General features: G+C 60.7%; 1 protein-coding gene and 1 long non-coding RNA gene across 3 annotated transcripts; one reads left to right on the top strand and one right to left on the bottom strand.

Moving 5' to 3' along the window:
* The first annotated feature begins 202 nt into the window (after positions 1–202).
* On the top strand, positions 203–15,900 carry AIFM3 (AIF family member 3). Its single transcript, XM_045802551.2, has 21 exons — positions 203–547; positions 944–1,920; positions 4,316–4,493; positions 8,353–8,566; positions 8,821–8,930; positions 9,117–9,226; positions 9,321–9,365; positions 9,593–9,689; positions 9,769–9,881; positions 10,170–10,256; positions 10,660–10,751; positions 10,862–10,992; positions 11,096–11,211; positions 11,320–11,391; positions 11,466–11,529; positions 12,125–12,201; positions 12,308–12,425; positions 13,691–13,789; positions 14,074–14,149; positions 14,687–14,791; positions 15,718–15,900. The coding sequence occupies exons 3-21, from the start codon at positions 4,463–4,465 to the stop codon at positions 15,755–15,757; spliced, it is 1,797 nt and encodes a 598-aa protein (XP_045658507.1). The 5' UTR covers positions 203–547; positions 944–1,920; positions 4,316–4,462; the 3' UTR covers positions 15,758–15,900.
* LOC123795656 (uncharacterized) lies at positions 10,745–16,905 on the bottom strand. Of its 2 annotated transcripts, XR_015722366.1 has the most exons (6): positions 16,790–16,905; positions 15,944–16,035; positions 14,249–14,413; positions 14,038–14,114; positions 11,449–12,369; positions 10,745–10,876 (listed from the first exon to the last, which is right to left on the bottom strand). It is a non-coding gene; the product is annotated as an uncharacterized LOC123795656 (long non-coding RNA). The 2 variants fall into 2 exon arrangements; XR_006780562.2 differs by having other exon boundaries at positions 14,038–14,413.
* Positions 16,906–16,910: the final 5 nt, after the last annotated feature.

The following is a 16,910-nucleotide window of genomic DNA, read 5'->3' as shown; positions in this document are numbered from 1 at the left end:
CTTGTTGGCTTTCACACAGCACCCTCACTGACCTGTTCCCCAATCTCAGCTCTGCCACCCCACGCTCAGCAGCCGCTACCCCACATCCTGAGCATCTTCTATTTCCTGTGGGTCTGCACCTGTCATGGTGACCTGGCAGCCTGCCTCATCAGGAGAGCACCGCAGTTAACCCACATTTTCTGGGGAACCTGAGGCACAGGGGTTCACTGACACAAATAGGTCCCTGAGCCGGACTTGAACTCTGCCCTGGAGACCGTGGGGCCTTGGCCAGGCCTGGCAGGCCTCTCCCCTCCCGCTGCTATCCCTCCACTTGCAAGCCCAGCACAGCCTAGCCAGCCTGCCAGGATTCAAGTCTCTGCTCTGACACTCGCCAGTGGGTAGACCTGGGGAGTCCCTAACCTCTCTAAACCTCAGTTTCCCCAACTGTAAAATGGAGATGATACACAGAGAAACTTCCTCCTCAGGCTGTAGCGAAGGAAAGGAATACATGCATGCGAAGCCACAGCCGTGCCACTGTCTTCCTGGCTAAGGGGCCTGGAGCTGCAAGGTCAGCAAGTGTGTGGGATGGGGGCTGCGCTTTGGAGGCCAAGGGCACCAGGCCCAATACGCCATCTGTCCAGTGATGAGGCCTCTCCTGTGGCAGGGGCAACATTCATACTGTGGAAACCACACAAGTGGCCACAGAGGGATGGTCTGAGCAGAGAACCACCTGTCCCCTCCAAGGTCTGGGCCCCACACCCACCCGCATAGGTGTGACCCACGCAGGCCCTGGTCCTGCCCCTGGGTGAGACTCCGCAATCTGAACGTCTACATCTGTAAAATAAGGGGGAGTTGTGCTTCTGCCCCTGGGCGGGGTGGGTCAGAAATAAAGGACTTCCTCTGAAGGCTGGATCTGCCTGGCGCAGGCGACTCTCACTGCTGTCTTGTTTTGTCATCCTTACAGGAGACCAAGGCCCAGAAAGGGGAGAAGTGGCAAAAAAAAGAGAAGCCAATGGGAGCCGCCAAAGGAGCACTAATAGGACAGGGTTGGTGGGCGCCCTGATGTGTTGAATGATAGATGTGACATTGCTTCCCTGAAAAGTGTCTTTCATTCACTTCCCACATAGTTACTGAGTCCTGGTTTGCCCGGGTCCAAGCTCTACCAGAACACAATGCAAAGATCCGGACAGTCAGGACAGTGAAACCAGGTAACCAGGAGCCAGGATATCAGGGCCTGACCAACTCTGAGTCCAGGAAGGCTGATCAAGGAGGGCTTCCTGGAAGAGGGGACACAACACCAGGGTGCATCATGATTTATAGGGACCCGGGAAGTTCTCCTGACATAATGACAGGTGGAAAAAAGAAAATGTATTAAATATAATTTAAGAGACCTTAGGAAGCGTGGGGAGAGGGGAGGGAGCTAGGAGAACAAGGAGACTGAGCCCTCAAAGGGAGCAAGGTACCTATAGGGCAGTCGCGAGTGATTCGGATTTTCCTTCTTGGGGAGGTTACTCCGGGTGATTCAACTCCCACCCCTCACGTCACTCCGCCGCCCGGGATTCCAAGACTTAGAAAAGAAAGAACCGGAACAAGAATCAGAGCCGGTGCGCAGCCCAGCTTGGCGCCCTTCTAGGGTCCAGAGGATCCCCGGGAACTCAGACCCCGCTGGGGGCGTCCACGGCCAGAAGGGCCCCCGAATGCCTCCCTACACCCCGCGACCCGCATGCGGACTCCGAGGCCACCAGCCCGGCCTCTGACCCGGGACCGACCCCCATCTACGAGCAGGGACCCGGCGGGGCGGTGCTGGGCGCCGCGGGCTCCCCGGCCGCAGTGTCGCCGCAGCGCCGGCCCCGCCCCCGTCCGCTCCTCCCCCCGTTCCCCCCTCCCCCCAGCGGCCGAGGCCCCGAGCGGCTCCAGAGCAGAGGCCCGCGCCGAGCCCAGGTGAGCGCCCGCCCCGGGGACCCCAGCCCCCAGGATCCCGGTCCCCGACCCCGCCACCCCCGCTCGGCTGCCGGGTCCCGGCCCCCCTGCCTCCGCGCCCCGGGCCAGCGGGCGCGCTCGCAGGTCTCGGACCCGGTGCCGGCGCGATGGGGGCTGGGGTAGGCAGCCGGAGAGGGAGAGAGAGAGACAAGCTGGGGGCCGAAGCGCCACTCTTCCTTCTCCTCTCCCGGCCCGGGCCCTTCCCTGCCCGCCCCGGCGCCCTACTGTGTGCCCGTCCCCCTTCCGGGGCCGCCGGTTTGGGTGAGGACACCTGGATGAGCGGGAAGGCTGCTAGAAAGGTCTTCCCAGGTAGAGAGGACTGCACGTGCAAAGGCAAGGAGAGTGCGCGGGAGGCTTGCGCCTGAGCCCCGCGGGGGACCAGGCGAGGGCGGACGCGCCTCAAACTTGATTGCCATCCCCAGGAAGGCTGGAAGCCACTGAGGCCCCCAACTGGACAGCACCTTCCCCCCCGTTTCTGCCCAGGCTGCACTGGCCTGGGGGGATGATGTCCCGCGAATCAGGACACAGGCTTCTGGTGGGTAGTTAGCACTTGGGCACAGTTAACAACTTTTCAGCACTGGGTAGTTTGTGGGCAAGGGACAGCACTCCACAAAATCTTGGGGGCGCCTCCTGCTTCTCCACAGGCAAGAGCCTTAGCCTTAGAGGCATCGGCGCCCGGAGCCTGCACACATGGTAGACCGGAGAAGGTTCAATCCCCAGCAAATCTCTTTCCGGGCCCAAGGCCCTGGAGGGTCTAGGAACCCTGGGCACCTGGGAAGGGAGAAACCGCCTAGACAGGGACCTGACACCAAGGGGAGGTCCCACCTTTTCTGATGTCTGCGGCCCAGCAGATGAAGCCTGAGGCCGGGCAGGAAGGAGGTGGGCAGGGCTGAGCCCCAGGAGAAGCCAGGATCTGGGGAAGGCCCCCTTTGTGCCCAGGGAGGGGCCAGGCGGGGCAGGTGGTAGCCAAGTCCTACAGATGTGGGGGAAAGAGTATCGCTATGCCCAGGTGGCCTTGGCTGCCACTGGCTTCTGAATGTAATGGGTGCCTCTCGCGCAGGTAAGATCAGAGGCCAGGAAGTAGACGGTCCTTCCCAACTGTCCCTCCTGTCTTCTTGGCTCCCTTGCTCTCAGGCAGCCACTCAAAGCCCTTGCTCTCAGGCAGCCACTCAAAGCCCAGTCTGGGCAAGACTGGGGGGAGGTCATTTGTAAACAGTGCAGCTACACCTTTGTCCCAGGCCTTCCAAAGTCCAGTCTGTAAACTGCATCTTCCAGAAGGCCCACCCTGTGGCCTTGAGGACTCTTTGGCTGCAGGGATCTCTTTGCTGATCTGGTGACCTCTCCCCCAGCCCTGTGGCTTGCAGGGTGATATGGGGCTTCCTGGGTCCCTGCTCATCTTGAAACTAACCAAGGGGGGGGGGTCTCCTGGATGCCCCTTCCTTCTGCTTGACCTTGGTGAGCCCTTGGCCTCTCAGTTTCTCCATCTGCTATTGATCGTGATCTCAGCACCACAGGCTTCGAGGGCATTTGTGAAGGGGCTGCTGTGTACAGGGTGGGAGCTCATGACTTCTGGGCATGGGCTGTGTGCCTGGGCTGCCTTTCCCCCAACCCCATCAGGCCTGGGCTGGCCGCCCACTTCTGTTCACCATGGAGCTGGGTTTCCCTGGGGACCAACCCCAGCCCAACCCCACCCCCCTAGCCTCTCCTGGCCTCACTCACACTGGGAGGAGGGGTGGAGGGTGGGTGGCCTCTTGGACCCCTGCCCCCTTTGCTGGGAAGCCTCCATCTACTGCTGGGCTGGGGAGGAAGAAGCAGTGGTTGCCCCTGGAGGAGGTGGGTATCCAGGGGCTGTCAGCCAGAGTTGGGGCCAGGACCTAGGAGAACTAAATGTCACCCCCATTGTAGGAAGGAGAAACCCCAGGATCAAGAGGGCTCTGATCTGCCTGAAGGGACCTGGGTTTGGACCCCAGGCATTGTGGCCTCCCTGAAAAACGGAGGGTCCCAGGGCTCCCAGGCTGCTGACTTTCCAGTGGGCTGCAGAAATCAGGATTTACCGGACAAGGCAGCTGTGGGGCTAGACCTAAAAGAGAGGCTGAGATCTGAGCGGAGGGCCCCCTAGGCAGTAGGCACAGCCCACAGGCAAAAATGGGAGGGGAGAGTGAGGGTAGGGAGCCTGGAGGTTCTCAGAAGGGAGGTGCCTTCCAGGGTCCTCTGCAGCAGTGGCTCCCAGCTCAAATGTCCGCATCTTCCGGAAGCCACCCCCCCCCCCCACCGTGTGTCTCTATCTCTCTGTGTCTCTCCCCACAACCCCCATCAAAGCCCTGGTCCCTACAGATGCCCCTTGTCTCCCCTGCAGGTCCTGGAGGCAGCTCCAGCTGGGATGGCAGCTCCAGCATCTCTAAGGGCCATGGGGAGTCCAGCCCCGCCGCTGCGGGGGGCACCCTAGGCCTCCCACAGCCTACCATCTGTGTACCTGCCCCCATTCATCTGTGGGCCACTCGCCATGGGTGGGTGCTTCTCCAAACCCAAGCCAGGTACCTTCTCTCTTCTTGCCTCATTCTCTCCCCCTCCCTCCCCCAGCCCACCTCCCTCCTCCCTCCCTTTCTCCTCCCTCCCTCCCTCCTCCAGCCACCTTCCTCCTCCCCCTCCCCCCTCTGCCTCCAAAGTAGGTCAGGCTGGGCGGCAGGCTGCTCTGAATGTTAATTCCCTGCAAGCAGGAGGGGGTGGGGGCCTGGAGCATTCTCTTGGCCCCCCTCCAATGGGTCCCCCTCTTTATTTGGGGCTTTGGGTGCTTCTGGTGGGAATAGCCACTGAACCTTTCTCAGAAAGTAAAAGTTAGGGTTCCTTCTGCTCCAGGATAGGGCAGGGGGGCCTTCCCCTTAAGGCTGGGGAAGAGGGACTCTGAGGACACCCTCAGCCGCTGTGTGACCCAGGGCATGCGAGTTACCTCTCTGAGCCTGAGTTTCCCTCTCTACAAAATGAGCCTGACTTCTCAAAGTTGCCACAAGGGTGGAGTGGACAGATCACAGCCCTTTTCACCTCTTCTGATGCCCTGTGTGACCTTCGGCCGAGTTTCCCCATTTGTGCAGGACATCCTGCCCTGCCTGGCCCAAGTGGCTCCAGCTCGAGGTGGGGACCTCCCGGGTGCTGAGGGAGGCCTGGGTCTGCTCTCCATGGAGACTTCTGTCTGTTGGGCTCTCTCTCCAGCCCCTATTTTCCCTCTTCTCTCTTCACAACACTCAGGAAGGCAAAAGAATGGAGATATGTCACAGATGAAGAAATGGAGGCCCAGAGAGGCCTCTCTAGTGGCCAGTCAGTGCCCACCCACCTGCCACCCCAGCTACCCTGCCCCAGCCGGCTCCCCTTATACCTGATACCCATCAGCTCCATTACCTTGGAACGCATGAGGCTTTTCTCCTTATCCTGGGTCTGAGGGAGAACTTGGGGGCAAGAGGAGACCTTTAATGCCCTGACAGGCAGAGGGAACCCCCTGCACCTGCCTCAAGGAGCCAGCTGTCCCTCCCCCCATGCCCCTGCTGTGGGTACCCAGCCCTGGGCCCGATCCCACCACCCTTCCTGGCTCCACGTATGACTTGGGCAAATGATGGCCATTGTCTTTGCCTCAGCCTTCCCCCCACAGAAGTGGGCAGGAAAATGCTAGCCGGTCTGGCCGGAGGCCAAGAGAAGAGGATACCACCTGCAGCTTTCTTTAAAGGCCCTCACCAGGCTGGCCTGCCTGAGACCCCTGGCCACCAGCAACCAGGTCGGAGCTGGCAGCTCTCACCACCCCAAAGGCAGTGATAAGAACTTGCGTTCTTGAGCCCAAATCCAGCCCTGTCCCTTCCTGGCTGTGTGGCCCTGGGCAGATGACTTCACCTCTCTGGGCCTCTGTGTTCTCATGTATAAGTGGGGTTAACACTTTTGCCTCGCCCCCCCACCCCACCCCATGCAGACTGTTGTGATTAGCACAGGGCCTGGCACACAGGAAGGAGGCATGTGCAGAACACTATTATCCCCTCTTTTGGGAGGTAAGCTCCCTATGCTCAGGACTCCCCTGTGGGGCTATGGCAGGAGGGTAGGCACCCACACTGAGCAGGTCAGGGGTGAGGTTCAGGGAATTTCAGGGTGCGTGATTGAGAGCATTTGGGCCATAGAAGTTCACCTGGGGTCAGGAGGGGCTACAAGGAGAACAGAGCAAGCTGAAGGTCTTTGTGCAAACTCTTTACCTTCTATGTTGCTCGGCTCTGGCTTGGAGAACACCAGCACATGTTTCCTGAGCTCACTCTGTACTCCCCATGTTCCACTGGCTCTATGTTCGTGATAAGAAGTGTTCCAGGGCAGACCCTTGCCAAGCTCAGAACTAGAAAGAAGTGCAGATCTCTTGGCATCTAGTCACTTGCCTTTTATTAGGCCACAAGTGCCACTTAAAGGCTTTCCCTTTTTGCCATGGCTTCCAGGAGGCTCAGAGCTAATCAATAAAATGCTACTACCCAACTTCATCTGTTGAGCTTCTACTCTGAGTTACATATATTAAATCCTTCAGTATTCACTATCACCAAAGAGATAGGCACTGTTCTCTGTTTTATAATGAAGGCATCTGAGGTCCAAAGGGGATAAGACAGGGGCCCGTGGTCACATGGGCTCCTGGGAATCATGAGACTAGGGTTGATCTGGCTCTGTGGGTGAGCAGAGACCCCCTCTCCATCCACCTTTCCACTACTGGCTCTGACTTGATGGCTTCGCATTAGACTGCATCTGTGAGCTCCTTGGAGCCTTCTGGAAGGAGGTGGTGGATGCAAACAGTCTGGCTTGGCTGTTATCTGGGCCCCTGCCAAGCTGTTCCTGTGAGCTTCCTCTCTACAGTTCACATAGCTGGTGTCAGCTGAGTTGGGAGTATTTTCCTTTTTAAATCTTCTCAAAACATTCTAACACCATTACATAAAATATGGAAAATGGAGGCAAAGAGCCCACCCCACCCTCAACCCTCCTCCCACCTGACCCAACAGCTTCAGCCGGGTGGTGTGCTCCGGGGCCCCGCTGGAATCACGGAGCAGACCTTCACCCCTGCCCCCTGCCGTGCCTGGGCCAGGCTAAGGGTTGGGACTTGAGGATAAGGGGGTGCGGGCCTGCCTGCTGGGCTCTGGGCCGGGCCAGGGTGGGAGATGAGCACAGCACGAGGGGAGGCACATGCCGGGAATGGGCACCCGGAGGGGGCAGCACCTGAGCTGTCCAGGGGGATGGGCAGGAGTGAGCCAGGGCTGAGAAGAATGGCAGCTCAGGCCAAGGGAAGCGCATAGGCAAAGGCCCAGAGCTGTGACTCCATGTCCTGTTTCTGGAGCGTCAGGTCTGGGGTGGCGGGGATGAGAGGTGAAATGGGGAGAGGCCTGGAGGCTCCCGTGCCTTGGGAGTTGGGGGAGGCACCTCCTGCTTCCTCATCAGGCCCATGCTGTGCCAGGGGCTTAGCTTCCATCACTCAGCCCAGGAGGCCGGATTATCGCTGCTAAAAATTCTGTTTATTGTTCCCTTCTAATTAGAAAAACACCCCAGGCACATTTTAGGGAATTTAGAAAATGCAGAAAAATATAAAGATGAAAACGACAGTCTCCGGCTAACTGCCTGCTAGAGTGGGCCCCATGGGCACTCTGGGGAAGTGTCTTCTGTGTGGAGGCTTCAAGAGGTGGGCCCCGCACCCCTCTGCACATACCCCTTTGGGTGGGGGTCACGCCCAAGGCCCCAGACCCCAGCACATGAGAACATTGAAAACCCAGGGCTTGGCAAATGATGGATTCTTAAATTGGTGAGCATGGGTATTTTAAGAAGTTGAAAATACATTGTGTACACTTTTTTTTTTTAATTAAAAAACAAACCCTCAAACCTGTGGGAAAGTTGCAAACAGAACAACAGACCGTCTGTTTGCTGTCACCCAGATTCACTGGGCAGGAAATGAGCCGCACCCAGGTTTGGATGCCCTACGCTCACTTGAGTCAGGCTCTGCGCGTGCCCTGATCCTTCAGGGGTGTCCTCCTCCATCAGGGGCCATGCCCTTGGGGTCAGAGCAGGGCTCAGGGCACCAGTATTCTCCGTCCCCCCCATAGATTCTTGGAGAAAAGGCAATGTCAAGGTCAAAGGACCCCCAGTTGTGCCCCCCTCACTCATGTGTTACTGAAAAAGAAAACATGCAGAGATTAACTCCAGCCAACACAGCTCACCCACCTGCTGCCTCTGTTGTGCTTCTCGCCTGTTTTAAGGCTCTCTGCTGATGGTGCAGGGGGCTTTCTGGAAAGGTGGAGGCGTGGGAGAGAACTCACTCCAAGGGGCCAGCCCCAGAGCTGGTGGGGTAGGGAGGGGGTGGGCCAGGCTGGGGGCTCATGGTGCTGTCCTGCCCACCCACAGTGGAGCTCAAGATCGAGGTGGTGCTGCCTGAGAAGGAGCGAGGCAAGGAGGAGCTGTCGGCCGGCGGGAAGGGCAGCCCCCGGGCCTACCAGGGCAACGGCACAGCCCGCCACTTCCATGCTGAGGAGCGCCTGCCCGCCCCTCACCCCTATCCTGGCGCTCAGGACTGTGTGGAGGCCGCTGTCTGCCACGTCAAGGACCTTGAGAATGGCCAGTGGGTGCTGGGCCTTGGGGGAAGGTGGCGGGGGCCGTCCGAGGGCCCAAGATGGGAAGGCGAAGCGCAGGCTGTGGATGGGGTGGGCTGGGAGGCCTGGAAGGGGGCCTTTGACCAGCGCCTGCACCAGCCACCACCGTCGTGGCCTCTCCTGGTCTGGGCCTGCTCCCCAGAAAGCTGAACTCTGGGAAGAGGTGTCCACCGGAAGTGGGGCCTGGTGTGTGGCCTGAGGTCTGAGTGCAGCCCCTCCCCAGGATGCGGGAAGTGGAGCTGGGCTGGGGGAAGGTGTTGTTGGTGAAGGACAACGGGGAGTTCCACGCTCTGGGCCACAAGTGTCCACACTATGGCGCGCCCCTGGTGAAAGGTGAGCTGTCCCAGGACACACAGGAGGTGGGGTGGGACCTCCCTGAAGGGTGCTTGGGTCCTCCTTGGACCCTCAGAGTCTCATGTATTAGTGGGGTCTCCTGGGCTGTGGGGAAGAGCCAGCAGCTGCTGGGACAGGGGAGAGGGACTGTTGCTGGTGCGCCAGCCCAGCACCGCCCTCCCCCAGGCGTGCTGTCCCGCGGCCGGGTGCGCTGCCCCTGGCATGGCGCCTGCTTCAACATCAGCACCGGTGACCTAGAGGACTTCCCTGGCCTGGACAGTCTGCACAAATTCCAGGTGGGGCCAGGCGGGCAGTGGGGTGGGAGCCTGGGAGTGCAGGGCAGGGGATGGAGCCCCCAAAACCTGGTCCTGAGCAACACAGCCCTTGCAGGTGAAGATTGAGAAGGAGAAGGTGTACGTCCGGGCCAGCAAGCAGGTGAGGGTGTGGCTTGGGGCTCAGGCAAAAGGGAGAAGTGAGGAGAGTGTCTTGGCCCAGGGATCAGCATGTGCAAAGGCCCTGTGCCTGGGGAACGGAGTGAAAGGCTACATGGTGGGGATGCGGCTGGACTGCAGCGGCAGGACCCGGCCTGCTGGGATGATGGCACAGGGAGGATGTCCGTGACTCCAGCTCCCAGCTCCATTCCGCTCTCTGGCCACCCCCAGGCCTTGCAGCTACAGCGAAGAACCAAGGTGATGGCCAAGTGTATCTCTCCGAGTGCTGGCCACAGCAGCAGCACCAACGTGCTCATTGTAGGCGCAGGTTGGTGGTGGGGTTATGGGGGGCAGGGTGGGGTGGGGTGGGGGAGAGATGGTCCCTGACCCCAGCACCCTCCCCTCAGGTGCAGCGGGCTTAGTGTGCGCAGAGACACTGCGGCAGGAGGGGTTCTCAGACAGGATCGTCTTGTGCACATTGGACCGGCACCTCCCCTATGACCGACCGAAGCTCAGCAAGGTGGGAGGAGGGGCAAATGGGGCCCAAGCAGGGCCCAGACCCCTAGCCCTCTGGGCACAGTCAGCCCCTCTCAGCACCTTGTCTCCCCTTGGGGCTCCGGCCAGCGGCCCTCTCTGCTCTTGCCAGTCCTATCTGTGGTACCCCCAGAGAGATGCGGGTTTGTTGAATTCTATCCCACAGCCCCTTTGTGAACGGGGCCCAGCCCTACCCTCCCTAAGCCTCGGGTCCTCTGTTGCAAAATGGAACGGTGGCCACCTGGCCTTATCTCAAGATAGCTATCTCCTGCAGTCCCTGGACGCCCAACCTGAGCAGCTGGCCCTGAGGCCCAAGGAGTTCTTCCGGGCCTATGGCATCGAGGTGCTCACCGAGGCCCAGGTAGGGGGCCAAGACTTGGAAACAAACCTGGGGAAGTCTTAGTGGGAACCACAAATGAAGTGAGGCCACGTGGACCCCTGGAGGTTTGGGGGCGGGTGTCCTGCCCGCTGGGCCCTGCTGTCCAGGCACCTGTGCTCCGGGCCTGGACGGCAGCACCAGCTCTTCCCGGCAGGCTTATGGGCACATGCAGAGATCTGCTCAGGGCTGGGACGGGGGAGCGTGAGGACGGCTTTGAGGGGAAGGTGGTGTCTGAAGTGTCAGGAGGAGAAGCCGGGAGGAAGGATGACCCAGGTGGCAGGAACAGCCCCGTGAACCTTCTGTTCAGAGGGTCTGGCAGGAGTGGGAGGGGCAGCCAAGTTCAAGTCCACGCCCAGGCCCAGACTCTTCCCCACGGGGGTTGCAGGTGGTCACAGTGGACGTGAGAAACAAGAAGGTCGTGTTCAAGGATGGCTTCAAGCTGGAGTACAGCAAGCTGCTGCTCGCACCAGGGAGCAGGTGGGAGGGTGTCTCCCCCTTGTCCCCTGACGGACACTCTGCAGGGCACCAGCCAGGATGGGAGGGCTTGGGGTGCCGGGAGCCCCTCACTGATGCTGGCCACGACTCAGCCCTAAGACGCTGAGCTGCAAAGGCAAAGAGGTGGAGAACGTGTTCACTATCCGGACCCCTGAAGATGCCAATCGTGTGGTGAGGCTGGCCCGGGGCCGCAACGCAGTGGTCGTGGGAGCTGGCTTCCTGGGTGAGCGGCCAGGGCTGGTGGGGGTGATGGTCTGTGACGGCTGGGCGGTCCTGGCCCCGGGAGGTGCAGGGTGCCAGCCTGCCGTCCACCACCCCGGCCCCAGGGATGGAGGTGGCTGCCTATCTGACCGAAAAGGCCCACTCAGTGTCCGTGGTGGAGCTGGAGGAGACGCCCTTCAGGAGATTTTTGGGGGAACGTGTCGGTCGTGCCCTCATGAAGGTGAGCCCACCCCGGCACCCAGCACTCAGCCCCTCGGAACCCCAGGCACCCAGCCCAACCCCTGGCCACGCTCTCATGCATGGACTTCTTGCCCACCTGCCCTCCCAGATGTTTGAGAACAACCGGGTCAAGTTCTACATGCAGACAGAGGTGTCCGAGCTGCGGGCCCAGGAGGGAAAGGTGGGCCCTTCGTCCTGCCCCCTCCCTCGGTCCCGGGAGCTGGGCCCACCTGCTCACCTGCCTCCTCCCCACAGCTGAAGGAGGTCGTGCTGAAGAGCAGCAAGGTCGTGCGGGCTGACGTCTGCGTTGTGGGCATTGGTGAGCGGGCGGGCAGGCCGGTGCCAGGGAGCACGTGCACACGCTCCGGACGGGCCTCGGGCCAGTGCCTTCCCCTCCCTGAGCCTGGGCTCCACGTCTAAAAATGGCCACCCCACCCATTCCCACCTCCCAGGGCCGTCGGGGGGTGGGTGTCGCACATTTAGCCAGGGCTTGGCGTGGAGGACGCTCCCAGTGACCGCTGCCCACGGATACTCACCTCCACGGCCTGCCCCACGTGGGCTGCCGGCCACAAGCCTCCAGCTGGGCCCTGCTCCAGTTGAGGTGCCAGGACGGGGAGGGACAGAGCTGGGAGGTGGCAGCATAGGAGCTGGGGGTATGGCATGCCGCCCCCCCCGCCCCCCAGGGCTTCCCGGAGTCTCTCGGAGGAGGTGATAGCTGAGGCCGGATGGGAGGCCGGCGGTCTGGGGGGGTCCAGGCGGAGGGGGCAGGACGCGCGAAGGCCGTGGGGTGGGCAGCCCGTCGGACGATCGGTGTGGGGCGGGACCGTGGTGAGGGAAGGGTATGGGTCATGGAGGACGATGAGGCGGAGACAGAAGGCACCAGGGGACGGACATGGCGGCCCCTGTCCTGTCAGGCGCGGTGCCCGCCACGGGCTTCCTGAGGCAGAGCAGCATCGGTCTGGACTCGCGAGGCTTCATCCCTGTCAACAAGGTGGGGCCGCGCCGGCTGGGCAGGGCGCTGGGCTGGGTGGGGGTGGTGGCAGGTCCAGGCCAAGGCCCCCGTCCCACCCACAGAGCCCCGGGTCCTCTCCCCACAGATGATGCAGACCAACGTCCCAGGAGTGTTTGCAGCTGGCGATGCTGTCACCTTCCCCCTGGCCTGGAGGAACAATCGGAAAGTGAACATCCCACACTGGCAGATGGCTCATGCCCAGGGTATGACCAGCCCCGTGGCAGGATGGGGGGTGGGAGGCTGTCCCAGGGTCTCAGCCTCCCCCAGGCCCACCCCCCAGTTGTTGGCCTTGGGTCCTGGTCTCTGGGTTAGCCTTTCAGGGCTCGGTGGTGGCCTGTCTGACCAGCCAGTTAAGAGCAAGCCCTGTGGCCCATCCATAGACATCCCCCTCCCCACACCCCATGCCCTCAGGACACCCCCTCCGTCTAGCCACAGTGTCCCACCCCACCCTTCCACCAGCCTCTTCTTTCCTTTTACCCTCACCAACCTGTGCAGTCACCCAGGGAAAGAAAGTGATTTAGTAGGATATGGGCCACCTTCCCACTCAATGTTTCTGTGTCCCTCGGGCCGCTCGACTGTCTCTGTGAACCCAGTTGCTTCATGCTGGCCCTTGGGAGGCAGCCATCTGGGCCTGGGAACTGGGCTCAGTGGGGAACCGAGTGGTTCCCCCCCCCCCCCCGACTTGGTGGTCACCAAGCCCTGAAGCCTCACTTACGGTGCATGCCTGGTCTGGGTCCCTAAGATGAACAAGCCAGCACATTGGCTGCCTCATGGGGAGGGCCAGCAGACTCTGCCCTGGCCTCTCCTCCCTGACTTCGCGCTATCTGAGCGTCCGCTGCCTGAAATCCCGTTCCTGGTACCAACTTCCATTCAGGTCCAAGGTCTAAAGTTGGTGCTAGTTTTAAGGAACCAAAGCCTCCTCATCAGCCAAGCACAATTAAGGCTTAACTGGGAGGGTCTAGGAGATCACAGCCATCCATCTACAGGGGCGAGGGGGCCTCATATGAACTAGGAAGCCACCCATGCTATTCTGTGGGGCCCTGGGTGTGGCTGTCATCTCTGCTTCCCTAGGTACTTGGGCCCCATTCTCCTGCCCCCCTCTTCATACCTGATGTGTCTGATGAGTTGTGTGCACACCTGAAATGGTGGGCAACCCCACAACCTCACAATCCCAGGAAGCAAACCTTCCAGGTCTGGGGGGGCACTTCATTCAAATTCTCTAGAGAAGTGATCTGAGCGACCGGCTTTGAGCCAGGTGTCCCCTCTGCACGGATCAGCTGCGATCGAGGGTGGGCAGTGGGCTGAGCAATGATGCATTACTTGACCTCTGGGGAGGCGGGGGGGGGGGGGGCGGCAGGAGGAGGAGGGGGAGTAGCCCCACGTGTCAGAGGCCCCCAGAGAGCCCTGGCAGGCAGTGTAGGGGTGATGAGGGCTAGGGTCGGGGCTCTCACGACCCTGGGTCCTACAGGCCGGGTGGCGGCCCAGAACATGCTGGCGCAGGAGGCGGAGATCAGCACCGTGCCCTACCTGTGGACAGCCATGTTCGGCAAGAGCCTGCGCTACGCGGGTAACGGAGGGGCGCCTGACAGGGGCGGGGCCGAGAGCATTTAGGGGTGTGGCTAAGGTGTTGGCGGAGTGCGGCGGTGGAGCTTGGAGGTTAGGGCGGGGCTATGAGCATCCTAGGGGCGTGGCCACGTCCGCCGTAGGAGGAGCAAAAACTGGCTGGGGGCGGCACTAAGGGCCACCTAAAGGGACAAAGGGAGCGGGGCCGGGTGGGAGGTTCAGGGAGGATGTAGGAGGGCACAGGGCGCTCACCTGGGGGAGCCCCATCCCCTCCTGTTCGGCCCACAGGGTACGGGGAAGGCTTCGACGACGTCATCATCCAGGGGGATCTGGAAGAGCTCAAATTCGTGGCTTTTTACACCAAGTGAGAGCAACGGGGTGGAATGAGGCGCGAAGCAGCGGGAGCTCGGTCGGGAAGGGGAGCTCATTCCTGAGGAGCTCTGCTCCAGTAGAGGGGACCTACCTGAAAGGTGGACCGAGTGGCCAAGGGAGGCAGCTAGGCAGGAGACCCTCCAGGGCCAAGTGAGGAGGCGGGGTAGTATTAACTCCAGCAGCCACCCATTGAGGCAGGACATTTTATCTTCAGGACAGCTCTTTGTGGTGGGTGTTGTGGACTCCCACTTTTACACTGAGGAAAGTCACACAGGTAGAGTGGTGATCCCGGGACGGGAGCTCAGCCTTGAATTCCACTGAGGAAGGTTGGAGCCTCCGTGGGCCTTGGGCAGGATCCCCAAACCCATGTTGGGCCAAACAAAGCAAGGAGGGTTGGGTGCTCAGTATATTCCTGCTGCCCTGAGTAAGATCCTTCCCTGGACCCCAGCTGAAGAAGAGAGCATCAGGGTCTCCAAGAAGGAAAGCCACTGCTGGGCGGTCCTCAGGCTCAGTTACTCTGTCCCTGCAGAGGCGATGAGGTGATTGCTGTGGCCAGCATGAATTATGATCCCATCGTGTCCAAGGTGGCTGAGGTGCTAGCCTCTGGCCGTACCATCCGAAAGCGGGAGGTGGAGTGAGTGTGGGCTTCAGAGGTCTGGTGTGGGTGGGGGGAGGTCCCCCAAGGGACTGGCCCTTGGTAGCCCTACACTCCTGTAGCCCTACAGAGCCCTCCCCCTATTTATTCTTGGTCCACATCAGTCTATGGGGCATCAGTACTATGGGTGGTGTGGGACAAGGGCTGTGGTTTACGAATGGGCTGATTATTTGTGCTCCTGGGGGGATAGAAGAAGGAAAAGAGGCTGTGTCCCAGAGCAGGGCCAGTGCTATGGGGAGGGGTCAAAGCCCTTGGTCAAAGCCACTGCTTGGGCATCACCTGGCCTGGGACACTCAACTGGATTTGGTTGTGTTGAGACTGGCAGAGCCGGGGGGGGGGGGTGGCGCGACGGGTAAAGCAGCTAGTGATGCCTCTGGGGTGCCCTGTAGAGATGTCAGGTGGTTGTTTGGTGCCTGGGGGATGCTGGATGTCAGCCATTACCTTCACCCCAGGATGGTGCCAGTGGGAGTCACCCTGTGGGCTCAAACTGCCTACAGAGAGGCCCCCTCCCCCTGCCCAGGGACTGGGGAAAGCTTGGAGGCCACGGAACAGGGGTAGGCCTCAGGCTGGTAACAATGGAGAACCAAGAGGGAACATGATGAATGACATTCTCCCTGGCCTCCTCTCTCTCTCTCTCTCTCTCTCTCTCTCTCGCCTTCGAAAAGGCTGTTTGTGCTGCACAGCAAGTACGTGGTCCTCTGTCCTTCCTGTTGACCATTCTGAGCCTTTCCCACCTCAGCCCAGAGCCTGTACCCCATGGTCTTCCCCTCTCTGCCTAAGTACCCATTCCTGCTGGGCACCAGGGCCCGGCACAGAGCAGGCCCCCTGCTGTCCTCAGGGATCATGGTGCTGCATGGGTAACCTGCTGTCTTCTACCCTGACTCCTCCTCCCCTCATTCCTGCAGGACCGGCGACATGTCCTGGCTCACAGGGAAAGGATCCTGAGATCGCATGCAGCAGACTTGGGCAGGCACGCTTGGGCACCAGGGACAGAGGCCAAGCCCTGGGGGCAGGTGCCAACCTCCAATTTCCCAGGATCCCCCAGGGCAGAACCTGAGTCTTTCCAGTGCTTGCCTTTGGTTGCCTGGCTCACCTCCAGAGAGGCTTCTGCTGCCTCCAAGAGATGCTTACCTCCCAAGGCCTCAGCTGCCACTGATGGCTGGCAATGGAGGCAGGACAGGCCTATCCTCTTCTCCCTCTCGAGACTGGTCTCCTGCGGGACCCTGAAACATATTAGATATTATCTTAAAATTAAAACGCACACCTTTGCAGAGCTGTGTGACTTCCATTGTGATTGGACAGACACTCATGAGGGAGAGAGCACAGCCACACAATGCTCAGGGCCACACCAGTTCAGCCTACTCGCACTCAGAGGGAGTAGCAACTGATTCTGCCCCCGGGGCTGGGGAAAGCTTCTCTAGCCAGGGTCTTGGATCTGCATTTTGAAAGAAGGGCACTCTGGGTAGAAGGGATAGCATGTGCCAAGGGTTTGAGATGGGAAGTGCTTCTTCAGAGGTCAGAGGCAGCTCAAGCTTGGCAGTTTGGGGGCATGTGCCTACTTAGGGCTGTAAGGGCTGGGTCCTGAGACAGAGCCCATGCTTTTCATGGCAACCAGAGCTCTCTGAATCCCCCATTTTGCAGGTAAAGAAAACAAGGCCCAGCTATTAAGTAGGCAAGAGAATCTAGAGCCTCTGTGGCACTCTGCCTCCCAGTCAAGAGGAATGCGGGGGCAGGGGGGGACGCGGGGGCCAGAAGTGGGGGCGCAGGCAGGAAGGGGATAGTCCGGCTTCCTCCTAGGCCACTGCAAGCCCAGGAGCGGCGGACGGTCAAGGCCGAGTCCCGGGCAAACAGGGCATGCCGGGAGGTGTGGCCCATCTTCGGGCGGCGTGGGCCTGGCCGGCGCCGGGAAAGTGCAGTCCGGACGGGGCTGGAGACTGGACGCCGCCTTCACTGGAAGGGGGCATCTGGCGCGCGTACTTGCTGGGAAACGCTCCTCAGAGGGTTACACACTCCCGGCTTCCAGAAGTTGCGCGGGCCCGCGGAGTCACGACGAGCGCTAAGCTTGCCGGGGAGTGCGGCGCAGGCCGGAAGTGCGGCG

The sequence above is a fragment of the Ursus americanus genome, chromosome 30 (genome assembly GCF_024610735.1).
Source record: "Ursus americanus isolate L20-20 chromosome 30, mUrsAme1.1.p, whole genome shotgun sequence".
Lineage (NCBI taxonomy): Eukaryota > Metazoa > Chordata > Mammalia > Carnivora > Ursidae > Ursus > Ursus americanus.
This window is presented reverse-complemented; position numbering and strand designations above follow the sequence as displayed.